The following is a 15,819-nucleotide window of genomic DNA, read 5'->3' as shown; positions in this document are numbered from 1 at the left end:
AAGAGTCTCACAGGAGATTCAGTTATTTTGAAAGGTATAGGAGGAGAGGAAGTAACTCCTATATGCCGCTTACACCTGTCATGTGAATTGGTGACAGGGAATGTTGATTTTGCTGTAAAGGACTCACTGGCTGTGGAAGGTATACATGTTCTGTTGGGGAATGAAGTTGGTGGTGTGCCATTTATTCCTTGTCCTGTAGTGACAGACAAACCATTGAGGATTAGTCCTACAGTAGAGTTGGAGAAGAATAACCCCCACCTGTTTCCTAGTTGTGTAACTACCAGAAGTATGAAGAGGACTACGACTGCAAGTGAAGAAACTGAGGATTTACACACCCAAGAAGGATCAAGTGAAGGATCTTTGTGCTTAGAAGAATTGTTCCAGGGAAGTGAAGTTTCCCATAGTGCTGACCAAGAAGAGATTTCCCAAGAAGATGAAGAAGGCGACGAAGAAGAAGAACCTGATGTTCCTGAAGAGACTCCGAGTAGTCAAAGTGTTACTGAAGACAGTAGTGAAACTACAGTAGCTAAGTTAGCAGATATTGAGAATTCAACCCTGAGTTGGTCAAGTGACAAGAGAGAAGCTGATGGACTTGCAGAAGAAGGATGCATCGTTAACTGATTTGTTCTTCAGAGTTGTTGATCGAGAAGAGATGCAACAAACTCCTACCTGTTACTATCTGAAGGAAGGTTTGCTGATGAGGAAGTATAGACCTACAGATATACCAGGAGATGCTGTATGGGGCGAATATCATCAAATTTTTATTCCATATCCGTTGAGAAAGCAAGTGGTTGCAGTAGCTCATGAGTCTGGACATATGGGAATCAGGAAGACTGTGGAGAAGATCATGAAATATTTTTTCTGGCCTGGACTTCACAGAGATGTTAGCAGGTTTTATCGTGAGTGTCATACCTGCCAGATAGCTGGAAAACCGAATGAAACCATCAAGAAAGCCCCCCTGCAACCTATAGAAGTTAGAGGAGAACCCTTTAGCAAAGTGATCATAGACATGGTTGGACCGCTGCCAAAGACAAAGAAAGGAAATGAGTATCTGTTAACATTAATGTGTCCTGTGACAAGGTATCCAGAAGCAATGCCTGTTAGAAACATATCTGCCAAGATAGTTGCTGAAAAACTTGTGGAGTTTTTCTCAAAGTTTGGAATACCAGAAATAGTACAAAGTGACAGAGGAACAAACTTTACTTCAAAGTTATTCCAGGATGTGATGAATTTGTTAGGAGTGAAACAACAGTTATCCACTGCCTATCATCCAGAAACTCAAGGTGCCTTGGAAAGGTTCCACCAGACATTGAAAAGTATGCTGACAAAATATTGTTCTGAGTCAGGAAGAGAATGGGATGTTGGTTTACCATTAATGTTGTTTGAAATTAGGAGTGCTTACAAAGAAAGTATGGGATGTTCACCTAATGAGATGATTTTTGGAAGAGAGGTGAGAGGACCGTTGAAGATTCTTGCAGAAAATTGGGAAGAAAATCAAGAGGAAAGCCAAGGAGAGTATGTGAAGAACTTAAGGAAAAGGTTGAAAGAGATTAGAAAATTCTCTTTAGAAAACGTGAAAGTGAGTCAAGAGAAAATGAAAAGGAGATTTGATGCTAAGGCTAAGCTAAGAAGTTTTAGTGTTGGTCAACAAGTGTTAGTGTTCTTACCTGTCAAGAGATTTCCCCTCACTAATAAATTTCAAGGTCCTTACAAGATAATTCAGAAGTTAAGTGATAGAACTTATGTGATTGAAACACCAGAAAGAAGAAGAAAACAAAGGAAGATACATGTGAACCTCTTGAAACCTTATTTCTCAGAAACTAAAACTGAAACTGTGTCAGTAACCCAAACAACTTTATCTACAGAAGACGATGATGGCTACGAATTGGGAACTGCAAGCAAGATGAATAATTCTTCAATTTTGGAAAATTTGGAGGATAAATTGAAAGATCTGAGTGTTGAACAAGGTGAAGACTTAAGTGACGTAATTAGAAGTTTTCCAGAAATTTTTTCAGATGTGCCTAGACGATACTGATCTGATCAAGCATGAAATCAAGATTCAAGAAGATGGAAGACCTTTCAAGCAAAGAGCCTATCGCTTATCACCGTATCATCGAGATGTTTTGAAGAAGGAAGTTGAGTATTTGCTGCAACATGGATTAGCAGAACCCAGTTCAAGTCACTTCAGTTCTCCATGTGTGTTGGTGAAGAAACCAGATGGTTCCTTTAGGATGTGTACTGATTATAGGAAGCTGAATTCTATCAGTGTGGCTGATAATTATCCTTTGCCTCTTATAGATCAGTTACTTGATAATATTGGGCAAGCCAAGTTTGTTTCCAAGATAGACTTGTTGAAAGGATATTATCAAATTCCCTTAGATGAGAATGCGAAGTTGCTGTCAGCTTTTATTACTCCCATTTGGACTATATCAGTATACTGTTCTGCCGTTTGGTCTGATGAATGCACCCGCAACATTTCAACGAGTGATGGATTAACTGCTAGGATCAATAGAAGGAGTAGGTGTATACCTGGATGACATCGTGATTTACTCTACAACGTGGGAAGAACATCTGAAGATTCTGAGGAAAGTTTTCAAGAAATGACAAGAAGCAGGATTAACAGTCAACTTAGAGAAGAGTGAGTTTGGAAAGGCAACTGTACAGTATCTTGGGTTTGAAGTTGGGAAAGGCCCTCTTGCTCCAGTAAATGCTAATGTAGAAGGTATCCGTAAGGCTACCCCACTACTACCAGGAAACAGCTACAGAGATTTTTAGCATGGCTGGTTTTCTATCGTCGTTTTGCCGAATGAATTTCTCAGCCGTAGTAGCTCCCTTGACAGACTTAACTAGTCCCAAAGCTAAGTTTATTTGGACTCCAGAGTGTCAAGAATCCTTTGAGAAGGTAAAAGCCATTTTAACTTCAAGACCAGTACTTCAAGCTCCAGACTTCGACAAGAAATTTGTGATACAAGTTGATGCGTCAGACTGTGGTGTTGGAGCTGTTCTACTCCAAGAAGATGAAAATAATATTTACCTTCCTGTGTGCTTCATGTCTACAAAATTAAAAAACATCAGAAAGTATACTCGACAATTGAGAAGGAAACTTTAGCCTTAATCACCGCATTGAAAAAATTTGAAGTGTATGTGAATAGACCTAGGAATGAAGAAATTTTAGTGTTGTCTGATCACAATCCACTATCATTTATCCAGAGAATGAAAAACCATAATCAAAGACTGACCAGGTGGTCTTTGTGCCTGCAACAGTATAACTTAAGAGTGCAGCACATTAGTGGCAAAAACAATGTAGTTGCTGATTATTTATCTCGTTGCGAATCGTTGGATTCAACACCGTGATAAAAAATCTTCTGGGGGGAGGTATATTATATATTGCTACTTTCAAAATGCATATTTCCCCTCTTTGAAATGTCATGTAGAATTTTACAACATTTTTTCAGATTCCTAGATAGCTTAGAATAGGATGTTTTAAATGTGTGTTCAGATTTCGCATTACATGTTGTAAAAGAATATATATATAACGTAAAAAGAGAGAGATTTTCTTTTTGTCCGTTCGAAGCTATGAATGCTTAACTTTTATGTCAACACCGTAAGATTGGAGGGTCTGCGAGATCCGTTTGCTTTCCTAAATCTGTCAACGCATGTGATAGCGAGAGAATTGAGTCTTGCGTTGTCATCAAAACATGTCAATCTTAATTGTCGCTCAGCCTCCGTTTCGATCGAGTAGAGTACGTTTTTTTTTTAACAGACTCGTCTTGTACGCATATGTCTTTGTCAAGTCCCACGTGGGAATTGCACATTTCTTTATGAAGATTGCGTCAGATTTCCAGCTTTCTGGAAGCTTTTGTGCCAAGAACGTTTTGTATCATATCTGCCCTGTCCAGTTTTTGCAAGGGAAGAAGATTTTATTCTATCATAGAACCTCGAGGTGGTTAGCTCACTCTCTCTCTCTCTCTCTCTCTCTCTCTCTCTCCCTCGACATCATTGAGATTATATTAACGTAACGTAAATTGGTCACATGTGAGAATTTCATATTTGATATTTCTTAGAGTTTATTTAGTGTTATTTAGTTTCTTTTGTGGAATCTGAACAAACATTATTTTTGTAACGCCGCCTGGTTTTTGTGAGTGTGAATCAAGACTGCAGCAAATTAAGAAGTTGGTATACCAAAAAGGTGAAGTGCATTATATTTTTATTAGTTGCAACTAATAACGGTTAGGTAACAACTAATAGCTAATAATTGTTAGGAACAGTGATTAACTAATAACTAATATTTAATGGTTATGATGGTTTGGTTAACTAATAACTAATAACAGGTGGTTATGAAGGTTTGGTAAAAACTGATGGTTATAATGTTTTGAGTGAAAAAGATTTACACTTACACATTACTGATTTTTTTTGTGTTTTGTGTTTGTTCCATTGTTTGTGCACTATTTCATTTTCTTATTGAAGTGTGTCTTTTTATTTTATATTTTCATTTGCATTCACAATTTAATTGACTTAGTTATTTTCATTGCTTTATCATTGCACATTTAATTAAATTTAACACTTGTGAATTAATTTGCATTTACTTAGAATTCTTTTCAAGATTTATTGTTGTTTAGCACTTGTGAATTAATTTCAAATTTTCAATTATTGCCTAACACTTTTGAATTTCAATTGAATTAATTTTCTTGAATTTTGTGATAAATTAATTTTGATTTAATTTTACTCAATTTGATTCAAGAATTAATTAAACTTTACTTTGTTTTCAAGTAACAGTAATTTTCCCTGATATTGTGAATTTCACTTATAAATTTTGAATTTAATAATAAATTTTTGTATTTAAATTTTTATAAGTATTTTTTTTATTTTTATCCCAGTATATTTTTCATTTGATTATATTGATGATAGGTAGAAACATAGAGTGGTAATTGATTTGCTTTCCTCCAATTTACTTGACGTGACTTAGAACCAGGGAAGTACTTAGACTTCTGAAATCAGGGAAATACTTAGAATTTTAAAGTTGTTGATGGAGTGATGCCCTTTGATTAATTTAATTACTTACAAGATTACCTCACACCTGTTTTGATGAACTTAGTCTGATTTTCTGCAATACTGGTAAGTGTTAAGGGATCACTGTTGCCTTTAGAGTATTCAGTCGTTTAAACGTGTTATGAGGGTTCAGGTGTCTGGCTTTTGGTGAGGTAATATTTGATGCATGGTAACCAGATACTTGGCACTTCGTAACTATATATTATTATATATATATAATACTATAATATATATATATATATATTATTATATATATATATATATATATATATATATATTCATATATTCTTGGACACAAGTGCTTGTCATGATCAGCAAACAACCGGTGAAAATTATCAGAAGAGTTATATCAGATGCATCATTATTATTGAATTTCATAGTTCCAACGATTCAACTGGAGGATCAGGAAAAAATATCCCAGTATTTTAGTTACACAGGGCATCAACCTGATACACCAACTTCCACAAGCTTATATTTTGAAATGCAACTTCCAGATCCACCTTTGGTGTCCATGTTTCAGGAAGTGGTGCTTAAAGCTCACATAGGCTCATAGACCTAATTCTTTTATTTGAAAGTGGAGTGTGTCTTGAGTTTTATACTTCTGTGTATTTTGTATACATTAGTTGCCACTTTTTTTACATGCTCATTAGATCTTGACAGTTGACCTTTTTGTTTTACTTAGTACCTAACAGAACGCTTGATGAAAATAAAGAGCTAAGTGAATTATGACTTGATAATTTGTTAAATCACTTTCGTAGTTTAGAATTTAGATGAAAGTGAATAAGCCTATGTTTTTCAAATGTGTCTGGTTAAGTCTACGTCCTGGAGTAGAGACAATGGTTATTTATTTTTATTTTTTTTTTAAATGGATAGGCTCTGGTTTGGAGGGTCGTATAAATCTTTGGTTTTTGTTCTTCCTGAAGAAGAAGAAGAAGAAGACTCCATATCAGTTGGTTGCCACAGAATAGTGGAGTCTCCCAGTAAGAAATTTTATAGCTCATATAGTCTTAGTCTCTAACTTTATTTACATATTATAAGTAATTTCTTCTAAGTAGTCACCCAACATGAATGATCATATCAGATTACCTCAGTGATTTGCGTTATTAGAGTTTCACTCGCCTTTCATATGTGTAATATTTAGGCCTATCATTATTCTAAATACAGTAAATTTTCCTGAAAAGCCTTTATTTAAGATTCTGTGCATTGTATAATTTTTTTTTCAGTATTTCAGTAATGAATTTCTTTAACTAGGTATCATAATAATATCGCTATGCGTTAACCTTCAAGATAGCCAGCCCTACACGACGAGGTAGCACTTGGATGTTGAATAAACCTCTTTTGATCTCCTGTTCCTGTTTCTCTTTTGTTTTATATATATTTTTTTAAATTAGAATGGGCGATGATCTTGAAAATCATTCCAAATAAGAAGATAATCATTGATATTAAGAATGAGAGTTAACTTATCAACTGTTCAATCTCGGAAATGAAAAAAATAGAGGTGGTTCTAATTCTAAATCTCCAGAGAGGTTAGTTTAAAGTAAAAATGAGAAGACAAATTATTCATATTACACTTTATTCATTCACGTTATATATATATATATATATATTATATATATATATATATATATATATATATAATATATATATATATATATATATATATATATATATTGCAAGGGACTCGTACATCAAATATTAATGAAAGAAGAATGTTCTATGATCAAGAACTGATCGCATGAATTTCTATAATAAATTTAGGGAGAAAGACATAATTATTAACATATAATAGGAAATGGTGAAAGTCCACAATATATTTTGAAGAAGAGGAAATAATTGGAATATCAAGTGAACCACCTAATTAAGCTAAACACAAGGAACACTTTGGACAGTAGGCCTATGATTCCTCGAAATGGAAAGATTTTAGTATCTCATGCTGCTGATGCTGACTTTCCAAAGAAAGGATTTTTTTTTTAACAAAACAAAATGAAAAAGAATTAACAATTCTTTCATTTAGCTTGAATTTCTTCTTTCATCTTGATATCTGAGTCCTTCCACATGGTAAGACTGCACATAAGTTTAAAACTTGGATGAATAGACTAGAACTTCATTTTTGTCTGTAGATTTTAAATCATATGACAAAAGAAAAATAATTTAGAGAAATGTAGAGTGTGTAGAGTATTGAAACTACTTTAAAATAACTTGTGAGAAAGAAAAACAAACATATTTACAGCAACTGCTCACTTCACTGGTAAAAAGTAGCCTCTGGCTCCAACAGGCTTGTCTGGTTTGGGTTTGGCTATATAAGCTTCCGCCACAGGTTTCTGAGTTGTAGTACTGGTTATAGTGTTGGAAATAAAGACATTTTGTGTCGATACTATGGGATTAAGGCTGGGATTACTGATTATCACTCCTGGAGATTTGCTTGTAAATTTAGTCGGTGAAGTTGTGGTGGTGGAACTCAGAGGAATTTTACTATGCAAGCTAGGAACTTCAATCTGTGTGATCTTTGAAGTCGTCGGCAAAGTCGAGGAGCTTGCGTACGGGGTACTGGAGACCACGACTGGAGCCTCAGTAGTAGTAGTAGTAGTAGTAGTAGTCGTTGTTGTAGTAGTTGCGACTGTCCCCAAAGGCGTCGTCACAGTCGAGGAACTAATAATCTTCTTTGGTGGTTCAGTCACTTTTGTCTCATTCTGTACTTTAGCTTTTCCTGTAGTAGGTGAAGTCTGCGCAGGGGTACCAGTCAGTGTTGCTGATGTTGCGCTGAGTTTTGACACTGACGCACTCTCCGAAGTCAGCTTCATGTCCGAAACTGGCTTAAGAGTTGATGTAGATATTGAAGGAGAGATTGTCGAGGAAGCAAGTTTATATTTATTAAGGAGTTGAGTCAGGACCTGCCCACCATAATTATATGGGAGGCCCGATCGTGGTCCGAAAAAACTGCCGGGGAGGATAGGGCCCTGACTGTAAGTAAGGGGCAAGTCCTGGAATCCTTGGCGGATAAGAGGGCCCTGGAAATTTAGGTCCATATTGAGGCCCAAAAAAGGGCGCCCGGTAAAAATCGTATGGTACTGGGGATGGACCTCCATAGGGAGAGGGAGATGAAGGTCCTATGTATGGGAGCGGTGTCTTTAAAGGATATGGTGGAGGAGATGGAGTAAATGGTGGAGGATATGGTGAAGGACTATGTGGCAATGGCGTAGGATAAGGCGATGGGCTATATGGCAGTGGTGTAGGATATGGTGAAGGACTATGTGGCAATGGCGTAGGATAAGGAGAAGGACTATGTGGCAGTGGCGTTGGATATGGTGAAGGACTATGTGGCAATGGCGTAGGATAAGGCGAGGGACTATGTGGTAACAGTGTAGGATAAGGCGATGTTACAAGGGGTATAGGTGTAGGGGTAACATGCACATCTGGGAGTATTATGTCTGGTCCAGGGACATATGGCTTATGTGGTATTTTCGGAAGCGGGGAACTTGGCACGATAGGCCTGGGTTTAGGCTTGTAGCTGGTTACCTCAGGTAGCTTGATGGGCTTCGCTACTATTGTTGGCGCTGGCGATGGCACGGGTGGAGGAGAGGGCAGTGATGTCGGTTTCACAAGTAGAGTGTTCTTAGGAGCAAGCGTCGTTATTATGTGACTGGCAGGTGTTATGTAAGTTGGTATAGTTGTAGGATCACTGACATAAGGTTTGTGTGTAGGCCTGGGGACATAGGGTGGTTTAGGAGAGTGTGGTATTGGCGTTGAATGATGTGGAACAGGAGAGGGTGTGTGGTCATATGGGCCTAGTGTGGGATGGTGTGGAACGGGAGAAGATAAGTAGGGTGGAGGTTTGTGTATGTGTGGATGAGGGCTAGGGAGGTATGAGGCTTTGGGAGGTACATAGCCAGGTATTGAATTAACCAATGGCTTTGGGAGTAAAGTAGGTGGAAGGGGAGAGGAAACCAGTGGTGGTGGTGGTGGAGGGGGATGGTGAGGGGGAGGATGGTGATATGGGGCTTCTGTGGGCTGTGGTATGTATGGAGGCCCTGGACTGGATGAATGATATGGATCCTTTGGTCGGCGAAGATGTTTTGGGCGTCCTCCTTGATATGGCCTTGGCCGCCTCCTTCTACCATATCCGGGGGATGGTGAAGGTCTGGGGGCATATTGTAGGGGATCAGGAACCACATGGCCGGTGTCTGACGGCTCATAGGATACCTTCGCCCGGTAACCGTTCTCATCAGCTATGTATGAGACAATCTGCACACGTCCATCAGGTAAGGAGACCCGATACTCGCCCCGTGTGACCTGACCCTCCCGTTCCTCCTCGTGGCTGTAGGCAGCGCCTGTGTCATCGTCGCGGACACTGTAGGCGAAGTCATAACTCACATGTTTCTAGTGGGGGAAGAAAAGACAACAAGAGTCAGAAATCAATTAATTTTTAAGTGAAGCATATCATTGTTGTTCAGTTTCCCTGAGTTTTAATAAATTTCAAAAAATAAACTAGCAGTTCTTCTTTAGGCATAAATACCTTTTCCAGAAGTGGAATGTGACTTGCTTCGTATTCCAGAAGCTCTTCGTACTCCTCCGGGAATGTCCCTCGTGGCCATCTGGTGGATTCTGCCAACTGTAGGACTGTTCCCAGGCCTGTTAACACCACTGTTACCACCACCTGGTAATCACAGGAAAGTTAATCAAGTATTTAAATGTTGTGATTGATAAATTGCACCTATGTATCTTACAATACTAACATTTATATTGTACTCTATGTTATATATTATATCTGTCAGTTTTGAATACTCATTAAAGAAGAAGCACCCGATACTTCACTGAAAGTAAACATTGACTGGCTCCTTCAGTATTATCACATGGTGTCAGGTGCAAGAACAACAGACGCAAGCCTCAGGATCAGAATGCAAAGGTATTCTATTATGATTTACAATCAGCATCAGTGAAATTTTAATGAAAATAACTATCACTTAACCCTGCTTAGGCTGTCGTGAGGAGACATGGCTACAGCAAATTCACGCACACGTGACAAGCTTTCACTACTCAGGTGATACTGAACAGGAATGGCGCCTTTTCAAACAGAAATTTAACTTATATATCCTATCAGCAGTGTTAGGTAATGAGCCTAATGATGTACATGTTGCACTCTTGCTTACTTTAGGAGGAAACGTGCTCCTAAGGATTTACAATACCCTAGATTCTGGGCCACCAGCAGCAGATGCTAATGGTGTCACAGTTGACCCTGCTAAAGAGTTAGACACCTTGATTTAAAAGTTTGATGCATACTTTGGACCCATAATTGCTGCCCGGTATAGGTTTCGAAGCTGCAAGCAGGATCCTGGTGAAACATTAGACATTATAACTAAGCTAGATTGACTGGTGAAGAAATGCGACTATTGTACTGAAAGAGATGATGGCCTCCGAGTCCAGTTGTTATTTGGCTGCATTGAAGACAGGTTTAGGGAGAAAATTTTACATGAAGAAATACTTAGTTTAGCATGTGCTCTTTCAATTTGTCAATCACATGAATCGTCCAAGAGGCAGATGTCCATCATTCGTAGTGAGGGATTGTAGTGAATGACTCACTGAATGTGAGGCTGCCACAGCTATCCACAGAGTGTAAACGAAGACTACAACAAGTCTAGGTTTAGTGATCAAGAGGAGCGGAGAACTGATATAAAGTCAAGTCAATGGACAGATGCCATTAGTATAACATTGAAATTACAATGAAAAGTAAGTTGTATTAAAGCAGATTCTAAAAGAGTTCGTGATAAGACATCTCTTGACCTTGCAATTACTGAACTACCATCCCAATTTATTTAAACAAATAAATACAAATAAATAAATAAATAAATAAAAATTAATAAATAGATAAATAAATAAATAACAATAAACGAATAAATAAATAAAATAAATAAACAAAATTAAATAAATAAAATAAATAAATAAAAATCCTTCCATTGAACGTTTCCGGGCAAGAGGCTCTTTCTAAAAGGGGTCTAGTAGGCGCTCGGAACTATCAGGGCGCACGGGACCTTCCACGCAACCGGAACGTTCCAGGAGCCAATAAATAAAGTTAGACAATATTTAAAAACAATGGAATCCATGTAATAGCACAGATTCGACAAAATTATGGTAATAGTCTCATCTGGGACATTAGGAAGTGTCCAGCTTATGGCAAGACCTGCAGTCATTGTGATACAAACTCTCTCCACCCTTTGTAATGGCTGCATGCTGCGCACGACGATTTTGCGTATGTCCATTCCTTGTTTATAGTTCCATATTGTAAACATTGATCGGCTTTTTACAAGATGCCTCCTCCCCTTATGTATCATGACATCACCTTAATTAAGTATTGTTACAGTATACATCTAAACCTTACTTCCATACTGGGCAGTTTGCTCAACAGTTCCTTTGTATTCCAGGTTTGTCTTCCCAAAGCGCAGCAATTCTCTGCCAAGTATCTTCCTTGGTTTCATTTAATCTAAAAACTTTGGTCCAGCTCATATGTTTTTATTTTTTCTCACTTCTGCCTTTTTTTTCATTTTTTTTTTTAGCTCTTTTCAGTGTCTTTCAGTAACCCTTGCTATTTGTCTTTACTATCCTAATTCGGTAATATATCATTTGGTAACTTCAATGCCATATTGCATTTAGAGCTGAATTGCTTATACCACAATTTACAAGCACACACACACACGCACGACACACACACACACACACACACACACACACACACACACACAACACACACATATATATATATATATATATATATATATATATATATATTATATACACACACACACACACACACACACACACACACACACCCTATATATATATATATATATATATATATATATATATATATATATACCTTTCTCTAAATATTTTTATTGTTATAGATATACAGTATACTATATACATTTGACTTGTATAGTTATTTAGATATAGAACATATTATTTATACATATATGTATATATATATATATATATATATATATATATATATATATATATATGTATATATGATCTAAAAGGCTATGAATAGCTTTTTTTGTGCAAGAATATATTTAGATTCCTTTAAATTATCAGTACTTACAATATTTTATTCTCGTCGAAGATAAAATTCATAATGGTATAGCATTTAAACTATAAATATGACCCACTTTGAATAAAGTAGGTCATAACTATAACGTCAGACAAAGGAAATAAATGACGTAACGTGTATCAGTTATCGTTAAACAAAAAGTATTTGAGTAGTACCTACTCACGGTCCAGACCTTGGTTGAGTTTAATTTCCTTCACTTCGCTACAGATGGCGCTTTTTACCAGTCTACTTTCACCCCCTACGTGACATATAAGGATGAGGGGAATGCCCAGGACCCATCTCGTAATTAAAAACTACCAAAAATTCAGCAGTGTTGCAACATTTGACATTTTCTTGTTATTTCTGTTTTTGACAAAACTGAAATTTTAAACGTCAAGAATGCGGAAACAAAGTAATTATTTTTTTCGCAAAATTTATGGAATTAATCTAGCTATAATGTCATTATAACGGTATCTATGTATATAATGCAACTGATGTTACATTTATCTCGGAGAACATACTATATTTGAAATAGGTTTAGACTTTTGTAGCCTTTAAGCATTGCATTTTTATACATGCTTTGCTAGGATTAAAGAATAATTTCACGTCTCGATCTTTGGCTACCCAAATTCAAGTGTCCCGAATAGCTATAGAATACCGATAGAATAATCCGCTTATGACTGTAAAGAAATATACAGTTAATCCATATACCTATTTCGTTGACAGAAAGCTAAGTTCAGGACAAACTTTCAAGACGACAACAATTCTAGTTTGGAAAAAGATGGCGTCTTGATCGTCAATTGTTAACGAGATCGAGGTTAACTAAACCTGAAGATACCTCAGTTTTTTCATAATTAGTATAAATGATTCTCTCTCTCTCTCTCTCTCTCTCTCTCTCTCTCTCTCTCTCTCTCTCTCTCTCTCTCTCTCTCTCTCAGGAAACAAGTTTGAAGACGAAAAAGCCCATAGCAGAGGTGCCTAAATCAAATCCTTTAGAGGGCCAATTATGCACGGGGTTATGGTCTCGAGGGCCATCAAAGATTTGGTAATGACTTATTCTTTATTCCTCATGACTCATTTATTAAGATTCGCAATAAAAGAGCCTTATTACAATATGCCAGCAATTATAATATGAAATCAATTAATAAATTATTGTCATATGAATGAAAGGTAAAACTTATTATGTCTCGTTTTAATGGTTTAGTAACTTTAGATAAATTTTCCTCAGTTCTAACATTTATAGTAGCTCGAGTTGAAAAATCTCTTGGCACCTCGCGGGCCAAATGCCACGAGTTTGACACCCCTGGCCAATAGTAACATTAGACTTATCCATGAAAAGTTTAGTGTCAACGATATAATATGCACATATGAGGCCATAAAACTAATTTCTCTGACTATGTCACTGTAACGATAATCGCTATAAGACAGGTATAGCGTTTCCTAACCATGAATTTATAAAAACCGGATATAAAGACATAAGTATAAAGACGTAAGTATACGAGGACAGGAACATCTCACACCTCAGTGCATACGCTCAACTTAACTTACAGAGCCATCTGTCGGAAAAGAGCAGAAAATGAATGGCAGCACAATGACAAGTACAATTTAACGTTAATAACAAGACAAATATACTGGCTGACCATGCGCTGAAGGCACCTTAGACGGTTAAGCTCTTTAGCAACTATGTGGTTAGAGTACAAAAACTACGTAAACTCCGTGACGGGTTATGCAATGGAGATCGCAAGTCAACGCGTTACGTCATTGGTCTCATTACGTAGCAAGATGGAGGTGAAAAAGCTGACCGAAGGACCGTTATTTGGTTGTGAAAAATTAGCCACGAAGTTTATGTCCAGAAATAAAAACAGTCAATGGTGATTTGGCATAAGAATTGATAAAATGCGTCTATTTTCACGTATCATCTTTAAGCTGTTCCATTATCAATAGCAAACATACGTCTGGTCTTACTGAGGATCACTCTCACCCTTGGTTCAGTCTGCATAATGATCACACACACATATAATGTCCAGCCATTCTTTTTCTTTTATCATTTAGTGGAAATTCTGATCTTCCTTTGGTGAAAAATGATAATTACATCAACAAATTACCTTACTCTATGCGATTGAAGGCAAATATCTCTCTACAGACTGTGCAGAGATAAGAGATAGCCATCTTTTGTAGAGATAAGATATATCTTTTGTTCTCTATTAAGATACAGAGATAACTTATATCCTCTATAAGAGATATACCTTGTCATTTGTTTAGAGATACCTCCTACCCTTTACAGAGATAAGAGATATCTGCTCTTCCCTGAGATAAGAGATAAGTTATAATCTCTGTAAAGTAGCCCTTGTCATCTGTTGAGATAAGAGATACCTTCTACCTCTACAGAGATAAGTGATATCTTCTATATCCTACAGAAATAAGAGATACTTTCTATTCTTTGGAGAGATAAGAGATTGTTTCCATTGTCTATACAGTGATTATAGATGTTTTCTATCATCTGGAGAGATAAGAGTTTACTTCTGTTCTCTGCAGTGGTAATAGATAACGTCTATCCTCTACTGAGATAAGAGATCACTTCTATCCTTACAAGGGTAGGAGATAGCTTCTGTTCTCTATTGAGATAAGCGATGACTTCTATTTTTTTACAGAGATAACAGATAAGTCGTATCTTTTATCTCTATAGAGATAAAAGATACCGTCTATCCTTTACGGTGGTGAGAGTTATATAAATCTCTATGCTCTGGAGAGATAATGCTTGTATCTCCCACAGAGATGCGAGATAACTACTATTCCCACTCGAACAGAGCTTAAACAACACACATAAACAGTTCCTTCCCAGAGATCCACTGAGACCTCTCAGGTAAACGGCTCCAGGTGTGAATAATTACCGGTGGCTAATTGAGAGTGAAAGTGAAACTCCCTTACTTGAGCCTTCAGGGTCAGCCCCCTTAAGCAGCATAAAGTGACCTCACGAATTTTATCGTTTGTCAGTAATTGTAATAATATGTAGGTTTGTGTGTGTGCGCTATAAAAAGTTTCTTTGTCTCTTTGTAGGCCCTCTGGTGACAATAGTGCTCTTTTGCTCTCTGTTCTGAGTGAAGTTTCGTTTCCTCCACTTTTGAGTTTAGTATCCTTTAGTTTGGTTAATTTCTTAAGTTGAAATTTTGTATATTTAGGTTTACTGGTCCGTGTTTACATGTGACGTTTACTTTTGGAAGTGTGGTAAACTTTGTAAGTACTCAGGCTCTATAGATTGGTTGTCATAATATCAATAGGCCTATAAGTGTGTGCAAAGGGTGTTATACATATTGCAATTGTATAGAGGTGTCATTCTTCAGTTGTAGTACTATTTGTGAATGATGTATCATGTACAGGCTTAGGTGTCATTCTTCAGTTGTAGTAGTACCTATTTGTTAATGGCGAATCATGTATAGGCCTATGCTGAATTTGTCTCTAATTGTCATTCTTCAGTTGCAGTACTATTTGTGAATGGCTAATCGCGTTTTGGCTTATTTGTTCTTATTGTGTGTATGTGTCTTTTTTTAAATCTATGAAGATTTTTTCTGTTAGTTTATAAACACTAATTATTAATGTTTAATAATAAACCAAGAATTTTTTTGGTAAGGTAAAATCGGGCAAATTATGGGCAAGTTAAAAGTTATGTAATGTGAAAGGCCAATGAAGGA

At 36.8% G+C, this 15,819-nt stretch overlaps 2 protein-coding genes across 2 annotated transcripts in view; both read right to left on the bottom strand.

Moving 5' to 3' along the window:
• Positions 1 to 6,727: 6,727 nt before the first annotated feature.
• The window catches only part of LOC135225185 (uncharacterized), a 15,725-nt gene continuing 6,633 nt past the window's right edge, over positions 6,728 to 15,819 (bottom strand). The window contains exons 2-3 of the mRNA XM_064264468.1: positions 9,563 to 9,703; positions 6,728 to 9,426 (exon numbers count right to left, since the gene is read on the bottom strand). Of these exons, the coding sequence (XP_064120538.1) occupies positions 7,954 to 9,426; positions 9,563 to 9,703 (1,614 nt within the window). The 3' untranslated portion in view covers positions 6,728 to 7,953. The remainder of the gene's footprint in view (positions 9,427 to 9,562; positions 9,704 to 15,819) is intronic.
• Positions 7,287 to 7,850, bottom strand: LOC135225390 (integumentary mucin C.1-like). The gene has a single exon (XM_064264724.1). It carries the CDS (start codon positions 7,848 to 7,850, stop codon positions 7,287 to 7,289), a length of 564 nt encoding a protein of 187 aa, XP_064120794.1.

This window comes from Macrobrachium nipponense, chromosome 13 (genome assembly GCF_015104395.2).
Source record: "Macrobrachium nipponense isolate FS-2020 chromosome 13, ASM1510439v2, whole genome shotgun sequence".
In the NCBI taxonomy this organism is placed as follows: domain Eukaryota; kingdom Metazoa; phylum Arthropoda; class Malacostraca; order Decapoda; family Palaemonidae; genus Macrobrachium; species Macrobrachium nipponense.
Note: the sequence above shows the minus strand (reverse complement) of the source record. Positions and strands in the feature narration are given on the sequence as shown.